Consider the following 10,241-nt stretch of genomic DNA (forward strand, 5'->3'; position numbering starts at 1 on the left):
GCGAAGCATTGCCGGGTCTGCTAGTTATATGTAAAAAAAAAAACATATTGACCTTATACATACTTGAGTTAAGAAGAGAAATAAAGGAAGGGAGAGTAGATAAGTCGGAAAGATGTAGAGGTGGTGAGATAGGCAACTTCCTTTATTAGTCAAGTTGTTATTGAATGGGCGGGGGCGTAGGGGTGGTGGTGGGGAGCCAATGACCGATCGTGCGAATCCTATTGGTCGAGAGCCGTCCCTCCCCCGCCATCCGTCTCCAGGGCCGCCTACCCCAGGCACAGATCAGTCAGTGACTAGCTGCTGTTTGGTTCATGCTCAACGTTTACTGCGACTAGTTGAAGGAGATCCTCCACCATAGAGCACGGGAGCCAGGACAAGATGACAGTGACCAACTACGACATGATGCGACCCTGCTTCAGTGGATACCCTTTTCAAGGTGAGACAGCCAAATAGTAGACCGCCCGAGTGATACCAAATGTGTGACCTCTGTTAAGTGTTACTTAGTTGTTGTTGTTGTTTGTTGTTTTCACTGAGAGAAAAGACTCGGAAATGACACTCACGGCAGCCATGCACAATTTGTTACTAGACAAAACAATGGGTAAGTTCGTTTATTATATGGTAATCTTTTAGTTTATTCTAAAACGCTGTACAAATCTGTGCATACCCAATGTGATTCTATTTGCAATTTTTTTTTTTTAAATTGTTATTATGATGAGCTACTCAGGAAAAAACAATGAAAAACAATGACAATACCCCGTAGAGCATGCGTAGAACATAACACACTAAAATTGAGTAGTCAAACTAAATAGTATGCATGGAATGACTTTTGATTGTCTAAACATAAGAAATCTATAAAAACTTATTTTCAACATAAACAAAAAAACAAAATAAAAGTTCCTGAATTTCAATGAATACCTAAAGAGATCTAACAAGTTCAGTTTACTTACTCCATTTCAGAAATCATATAACATTCTTGTCTTTCTTTACCCAAAGAGATTTATAATTCAATATTAATTACTTGTATGATAAAACCTTACCGTTTATCATAAGATCTCTACTGTACACTTAAATTATCTATTTATTTGAAATTTTCCGATATACGTCCAGTTCAGAATAATAAAAAATGAAAAAAAATTCTCATTACAAATTATTCGATTTCAGACACAATTTTAAAAAACCAAAAGATAAAATTATGGTAACAACATGGAAATTTCAATAATGCACGAAATAACTTGCCTGCAAACCACCAAAAATTTGGCTTAATAATTTTCCACAGCAGTAGTACTAGAAATAGCTTCAATTTTTTCTTTATAAATCTGGGAATTATTTATAAGAATGTTTCAAAATATTAATTTAACACAATTTCTGAAATAAATAAATTGTTTATTTATGTTTGTTTTTGTTATTTCATTATGATAATTTCTTCATTTATCTTGTGCGTATATATCTAAATTCTTAAGGAAATAGCGAAAAAAAACTCATCCTTCAATTAGTTTGGTTTTCCGATAAAATAAAATAATATTTATTTAAACATTTATCAGAATAAATTTTGGAATATTAATTATTCCTCGAAATCAAAAATAAACTAGGCCGTTCGGCAGATCAATTAAGTGGCATCTAACATTTAAAGAATACTTCAACCCATACAAAAAAAAAATGTATCCACAACGAATATATGCTGGAAAATGTTGATTAAAAAAAATTAGTACATTTAAATATAGTTATTACTGATTGGTGTAGAAGTCCTCCGAACATTTGTTTTTTCAATTTAAATAAGTAATATAAAATTATTATATATTTGTTGTGCACAATAGCAGTCATTTGTTTAATTATAAATAATTTAACTAATTAAACAAGCGCTGTAATAAAATATATCAATTTTAAAAAATAAACAATAAATTTGTTAAATACACTGTTTCTGTGCGCTGAGGTAGTAAATAATAATAAAGAATAAACGCTCAAATCCTATAATCGATTTCGGTTAAGTTTTCAATACTAAACAAATTTATAACTATTTCATTATTTTTTTTTTATTTTAATAAATATGTATACCTACAAGATTAAAAATACAATCCAATTTTAATAAATATTTATTTTTAATTTATAAAAACCAATATAAAAAAAAACCGTCTCAGTAATTTATATTAAAATAAGTTTTAGAATATTAATAAAGCAAAATAAAAATCTGTTATTAAAAATATTAGTAAGTGAATGTGAAAAAAAAATTCAACAAACTGACTTATTTATTTGCTTTCTTATATTAAAAAATTTTAATGAGAATACTTCTTAAAAGTAGTTAACAATATATATGTTAAATTTTAATAAACAGGTATATTAGAAATGGCAAGAGCATTTTATTTAATATAATAAGAGATCTAAATTTAATTTTATATTATTAAAACTTTTAAAGTAGTGTTTACAAATAAATATAACTTACTAGTATTTTATTCATATTTATTCTGGATATTAAATATTTTATGAATTCATTTTATTAATTTTTTTTTTTTTTTGGACGGCATTTTATAACTTATCATAATATTTACGAATGGTTAGTTTCATATGAGTTTATCCTAATAGGAATGTTAATATTATAGTTAGTACAAATATCAAATATTTCTGGAATTTCGCAGCTCGGGAAAATTAAGTTTAAATATTCTTTCTGCATATTAAGACTTTATACAGAATATAATTTAAAATATTTCTTGAAATAAATAATTCCCAGATGTGTGTAATATGTATGTAAATATACTTTGCATGTTAGTATATATTTTGGTTAACGGTGAGACAAGTTTCTGAGAGGCGGGGTATGCCCGCGCAGACGTCTGCTCTACAGGGCAGGGCCGGGTGAACCAACTCGGAGGCGTCTTCATCAACGGGAGGCCCCTTCCTAACCACATCAGGCTAAAGATCGTCGAGATGGCGGCTGCTGGAGTAAGGCCCTGTGTCATCTCCAGGCAGCTGAGAGTCAGCCACGGCTGCGTCTCCAAGATACTCAACAGGTACCAGGAGACGGGCAGCATCAGGCCAGGGGTCATCGGGGGTAGCAAGCCCAGAGTTGCGACTCCAGACGTCGAACGGAGGATAGAGGAGTACAAGGGAGAGAATCCCGGAATCTTCTCATGGGAGATCAGGGACAGGTAAATATACCAATCATATAAATACATATATAATTATCATATTGTAGAACAATAATTGTAAGTTAGCATACACAAGTATTATTTGTTAAACAAATGATTATAAGTAGGGCCGCGATCATTATTTATTTAAAAATATCAAATATCATATATTTAAATGTAATATATAACTGAAAAGTTAAATATTTATTAAAACGTAATATATTTATAAACGTTGTTAATAAACAATACCACATAAATGTCACAATTTACTAACTTAAACATATCGCAATATCAAGTTACAAGAAAATATTATGAGTAGAGCCTGGATCATTATTAATTCATTAATGTCATATATTATTTATTTAAATGTAATATATAACTAATAAAGTAGTATATTTATTAACCATGCGATGTATTTACTCGCGTTTCAATACATAATACCCCATAAATATTACAATTTATCATTTTACATCCTATCACAATATCGCGTTACAAATTATTATTAACTTGGCGCCTGAGTGATTATTAATTTAAAACGTCAAATATTACATATAACCAAAAAAGTATAATATTTATTAAAACCACAATATATTTACCTACATTTTAATACAATAAACCTCATAAATCAAAGGTCCCCTTTGGCAACTTTTCTTGAGCAAAAAAAAATGTCGCCACTTCCTTGTCTGTTTAAATAAAAAATTGCGGCACCTTCTTTGGCAAAAAAAAAAATTATAGTAAAGTTATGCATAAATTGATTGAATATATATATATAACGAAGAAAAACAATCCAAAATATCAAAGCCACGTATAGTTTAATATAATTAATAGGTACCTACATAAAAAAATAAATAAATAAAGAGTACTACTATAGCTCATAAAGGATCTTGGGTTCAATACTAATACATTGAAAATTTCTAAATTATGTATATATTCTAATAATAAATAATCTAAATTATTAAATAATAAATTATGTATTTTCTTCTTCCTTTTATAACAAGAAGCTTACTTTTTGATCCGGAGTAAAATGGAATATTATGAACTTGTTTAAGAGTTACACTTAAAATTTTTGGTTAATTCATTCTCCAATTCTACCTAAACAACATTTCAATTTCAAGTAGAATGATAAAATTAGTTCTAAATTGTATTTTTATCGTTCATAAGGGAATGAGAAAATACTGAATTATATTTATATCAAATGAGAAATATTTAATCATTGCTCCTTAGGTGCGTTTGTACGGGTCATATTTTACAGCAGCGTGCAGCCACAACAAAATATTTCTTTATTCTCAAAAATTCTAAAATGCTTATTTATCCTCAAAAGTTGTAAAATATTTATATAATCAAAGATACGGGCAATAATTATTTTAAAAATCGCGATCCTACATATTACATAAAATTCATTGTTCCATTGTTCGTTGTTTTCTAATCTTTGTTCAAACTACATACCTTAAAATCTAAAAATATTTTTGACTAAAGATCGATTAGGTAATGTATTGTAAAATATTTAGGCAACTATCATTTAAATTATGCCACATATAAACATCCATATAAGCAATGTAGAAAATTCCAAGTGCACCGTAGATGGCCCACAAGGAAAATTTATGGTGGTTTTAATTTGTTTTTTTTAAGATTTCGGGTTTATTCTTATAAATAAATAAGTTTATGAATGAACCCTATTTCGTTACTTTATTCGTATTATTTATTTATACTTTATTCGGTATTACTTCATTCATAGTTTTCTTTTCAATACTTGTTTTACGTTGTTAACCCTCTCTCAAATCCCTTTTATTTTTATTTTATCAAAACGAAGTAATGATTATTAACTATTTTTTTTAAATTGAAACACGCTGACATATGTTTTTGCATCAACAGCAGGGGCAACCCAAACTTAGAAATTAAAATACATATATAAATATAATTTCAAATAATGAAGATGGCCAGGGTTGCGGTCAAAAATAAAATAAAAATAGGTAAAAAACTATTTATTTTCCAACTAAAAAAAATAAATAGTTTTAAACTATTTTTGTTTCTCTTTTTACCTTATACCCATGTTCTTGATTATTAGAAATTAAAGCTTTTACAGGTTATCAGCATAATTTTTAATAAAGATAATTTCAACAGGAAAGATTGGAATGATGCAATCAAGTAAATTATTAACAACAATGTTTGAAATATTGGGAGGAAGAGGATTTCCCATGGCCAGTCCTGAAATAATAGTAACATAAAATAATTACAAATATATGAGAACTTTCTTGAAAAATGGTCATAACACACTAAAAAATCTTATCTCATTATACTGGAAACCACGTTCAACAGATGCATTTTCTGTTTATGGCTGATATTACCAATCACAGGCTGTATTGATTGTAGAAATATTTCTATAAGGATAGAAATATCTCTGCTTTGCTTAACAATGTTTTAAAATAATTTTCGAACGTATTCCAAATCAACTTCGAACCCTTTGATTATTCTGTTATTTCCTTAACGTTAATCTCGGAAGGGCTATGAGATTCACATTACCTAGACGCTACATTTTTAGTTATCCGGCTCTATTAAAAATCTGATTCATTTATTAACATTTGAAAACATCATAGCACTAAACCATACTAATTAAAATAATTTTAATTTTTTTTTTTTTTATAATTTTTGTATTACCATTCAACAATTATTATTTTTCTTTAACTATACATTTAACTTGCCGGTCCCATTCAAATTATTTTGGACTGATGTTCCAACAAGAATATTTAAATATTTAGCACCATTTCAGAAGTGCATTCCCTTGTATCCTAAGTGATAATTAACGTTGCTATCTTTGTCGTGTTATCTTGTTGTGTAAGAACCACAATTGAACACGTTTTTATAACGTAAACATGTTTAACATTCTTATTCTATACCATATTAATATCTACTTTACTATATCTCCATCGAAACTTTTTATAGCTCACTTTAAAGATGGTATATTTTTTATGTGAAAAAATTATAATCAGTTCAGTATTCAATATTAAAAAGTCTGGCGTAGATTGCGTACCACTTAACACGCAAAGGGCGGAAATTAAAAAACAGAATATTTTATGTATATATATTTACATTTTATAAATATGTACACTCACAAAGCCTGAATTTACTAAGACATAAATTAATTGTTCCTTATTTGAATGAATCATTTTTTTTTTTATGTGATTAACATTTTTAGAAATGAAAAAGTCCGCAAACCATCTACTTAAGTTGTAAAGTTTAAATTTTAGTAATGGCAGAAAAAATCTTAAAACGTACTCTGGATTAATTTTTTATTTTTATTATTTTTTTTTACAAGATTTCTTTTATTTAACTTTTATAGCGCATAGAATTTAGAATTTAGAACCAAAATAAATTTAGTTTTAGGAGGTTTTTAGTTTTTAGGTTTATAGATTTTTTAGGTTTTTAGTTTTCAGGTTTTAAGGACTTAAAACTGTAATGATGAATGAGACAATTACAGAAATATTATATTTTTTACAAAATATGTTTATTCATTTTATAGAATTCAAAAATACGAAAAAAAAAGAAATCAAAGCCGAAATCAAATAATCAATAAATACTAATAACAATATACTATAATCTTCAATTAAAAAAAAATTATTAATAATTCATATAATGATTAAATTAATAATCAGATAATAAATTAAATTATCATTATATTCATCTTAAAAGTATTATTATCCCATATAAATTATATCTGATTGTAAATATATACATATATATCACATGCAGTTAAATGAAATTATAACTGAAAAAAATGTTTAAACAAATCTAAAATTTCTGAAGTGTTAAAAAGTTAAATCGAAAGATAATATTGTTTATTGAAGATACCTCATTTTCATTTTTATAACTCATGATCTTTAATGGCCAATTATAAAATTTAAATTTGAATTTGGTAATTGGTACTGATTATACCCTTACTCAATATTCTGACTGACGTAACCAAATAAATCCACCAATTTAAAGACAATTTATTCTGGAAACCTATATTCGAACGCAGATAATTCCAATATATATTTTTTTATATAAACAATTAAATAAATTTAATTAACTCAGTTTAGTTAATAGTTAAAAAAAAACACGTGTATGTATAGTAAATTTTAAAAGTTTAAGAACATATTATGTTGTGTGGTTCCCTAAACTCGTATAGGGACATAAGAACACATTTTTAAGTTACTGCCTGATAATAAATCATAGTTACGAAAGTTTGTCAGCCCTCTTAAGTTCTTCTAACCTTTCAGACGAGTGAATAGCCTACAAAACTGGGGAAAAAATAGGAGGTTGTAACTGGAAGCTCACTCTTCTCTGCAACTCAGCTATACATATAGTTTAAAATTTAAGATATTTAATATTATATATGATTAAACTACTTTAACAATTTGATAAAGTAGTTTAATCATAAAGATATTTAATATTATATATGATTAAACTACTTTAACAATTTGATAAAGTAGTTTAATCATAAAGATATTTAATATTATATAATATTTAAGAAATTATCCCTTTTTCCAAAATTAAATTTTTAGATATTTTTTTTCTCCATTGACTCCACAGACCTTGCAGTTTTTTGCCGACCAAACAAGCCTTCTCCACGCTTGCCTACCTTGGGCTACTGCTTTCCAGTTTGCTGCATGCAGCTTTTTGCACATCTTTGTCGATTCTGTCTATCCATCTCGTTTTTGCCCTCCCACGTGGTCTCTTGCCTATCATACTGGCATTCATTGTTTTATAGAGGCTTCCTGATGGATTGCTTCGAGCCACATGTCTCTCCCACCCATGTTAACCTCCTTGCTTTCATATCGTGAGATATTGATTGACCAGTCTCTGCAAGCAGTTAATACTTAGTTATTCTCCTTCATGTGTTAAGGTTGTGATCCTAGATAGCTCCTGTAATTCTTACTGGGTACCAGGTCTCGCAGACGTATATGAGTGCTATTGATAATTATAATTATAATTTCGTATGGATGAATTTTAGATGATCACAGACATTAAACTATTTATGACATATGTCCAAGAATTGGAGTTCAAAATAAATTTTTTGTTCACTAGTATTCTCACTGCTTTCTAAATTACCTATTTTTTATATTTCTACTTATCTATATTCTTCTTCACTAGAAGAATCTGAAAAAAAAAAGTGATATCAACCAAAGAAATTAAGAAAATAATTTAATCTATTAGTGGTGTTGACTTTTTTTTTTTTAATTTACAGTTGTTTTTACCAACCTGAAGAACCTATAAAGGTGCAAATAACAAATATTAAATATCAAAAAACAATTAACACTAAACGATCACAGTAAACAATTTTGCTATCTACATGACAAAATTAATGCAATGAACGACAGTAAAATATATTTACTTAAAATGAATATTGAAGTAGTAAGAATTATCGTTTAATTTAAAACATGGAATTCAATTTTAAATTCTATGATTTTAGTTGTTGAATAGCAGTACATGCCAAAAATTAAAAATTTAAGATCAAGATTTAATCAAGTACTGTGTACCCACATTGCCGAAAGAAATGAAAATTAAAATAAAATAGATCATTTTAATATTTACGTGAAATAGTGAGAACAATAATTATTTTTTCAACAGTAATTTTGGTAATACCTTCTAAGTATTAAGTGTTAGATTTTTTTAAAAATTATTTTATACATATGAAATAAAACAAGACAGACAGAAATTTAAATAATTTATTAAACTTTTATCATTGAGTACTTAAATACAAGTGAACTCAAAACCTGTCCAGAAATTATGTTGATGATTGAAAAATAAATTGGTTTTTCATGACAATTATTTTTTTCAAATGAAATTTCTGTTGAGGTGTTTTAATTTTCAAATAAATGGAAATGCGAATAATCCAACACTAAATTTTCAATTTCAGAAAAAATTCCATGATGCTTTAGGAATAATTATGACAAGATATACCAAATAAAAAAAGTCGTAAGAATAGTCTTATGAAATGTGAAATAGGCTAGTTTATTGTTAATTAGGGGATTGAAGTTGAATTAAATTCCTTCTAACCTTAAAAAAACATCTTTCTTGAAAATTTTTTGATTTTTTACATTAAAAAAAATTATCTGGCATATTAAAAATGCCTGCAAGACTTTTGAAAAGTTACAATCTTAAGAATTGTTACAATTCTTTGCACGTACAGTGTAATCTCGGCAATCCGAACTTCTGGACTCTGAAGTTATTCTCCAGTAATCCGAACCGGGGATAAAAAAAAGTTACTTTTTTGAAAAAATTCAACAGACAATAAAGTTTTTCTCATGTGTAAAGGACATTTTTAACTTCTCAATTTACGAAAATTTTTACACAATTTCGATATCAAATAATCTAATTTCTACGAATGTGTTTGTAATATGTTTTGTTAGAATTAGAAATACACAATATCTATTGTATAAATCATATGATTCTGTAAAACTAATTTAATTAATAGTAGAAATATATACAATACAAATTTTGTTGGTGAACGTTTTTCATCATCTTTTAAATAAATCCATACTAAGATTTGCTTTTTCTTTAAGCCTTTTTCAGTAAAAAATATTTTTTTTCATTATTGGAAATATAATATAAATTATAAATATATAGAAATTGTAAAGAGGATGCTTAGGGTTGCGATCAAAATAAAATAAAAATAGTTAACAACTATTTATTTTCCGACGTTTCCCCCCAATTTGTAAAGCTTCATCGTGGCTAAAAAAAATACAAAAGCATCTAAAAATATTTTGATATAGTGAGATAATAATATACAAAAAGGTAAATTAAAATAGGATTAAAATTATGTAAAAATAATTGATAAGAAAATTATATACAAATGAAAGAAAAGAAGAAATAAAATAATATTAATATAAAATAAACGATGATAAGAATATAAAAAATTGCGCTTTAACTATAAGGTTAAAGAGATAGTTTGCGCAATTTTTTATATTCTTATCATCGTTTATTTTATATTAATATTATTTTATTTCTTCTTTCCTTTCATTTCTATATAATTTTCTTTTCACTTATATTTACATAATTTTAACCCTACCTTAATTTACTCTTTTGTATCTTATTGTCTTACTTGGTCAATATATTTTTACTGTTTTGTATCTTATTGTCTTACTT

At 26.9% G+C, this 10,241-nt stretch overlaps 1 protein-coding gene across 2 annotated transcripts in view; it reads left to right on the forward strand.

Moving 5' to 3' along the window:
• The first annotated feature begins 295 nt into the window (after positions 1–295).
• LOC106677118 (protein gooseberry) overlaps positions 296–10,241 on the forward strand; it is a 76,814-nt gene continuing 66,868 nt past the window's right edge. Inside the window, exons 1-2 of one of the 2 annotated variants that reach the window (XM_014414833.2) lie at positions 296–436; positions 2,819–3,137. In XM_014414833.2, coding sequence (XP_014270319.1) covers positions 379–436; positions 2,819–3,137 — 377 coding nt within the window. In that variant the 5' untranslated portion in view covers positions 296–378. Of the gene's footprint in view, positions 599–2,818; positions 3,138–10,241 lie in introns of both variants that reach the window. The other variant, XM_067051970.1, reaches the window with a different exon arrangement.

Source organism: Halyomorpha halys, unplaced genomic scaffold (assembly GCF_000696795.3).
Source record: "Halyomorpha halys isolate HHAL.00 unplaced genomic scaffold, Hhal_1.1 Scaffold88.1, whole genome shotgun sequence".
NCBI lineage: Eukaryota > Metazoa > Arthropoda > Insecta > Hemiptera > Pentatomidae > Halyomorpha > Halyomorpha halys.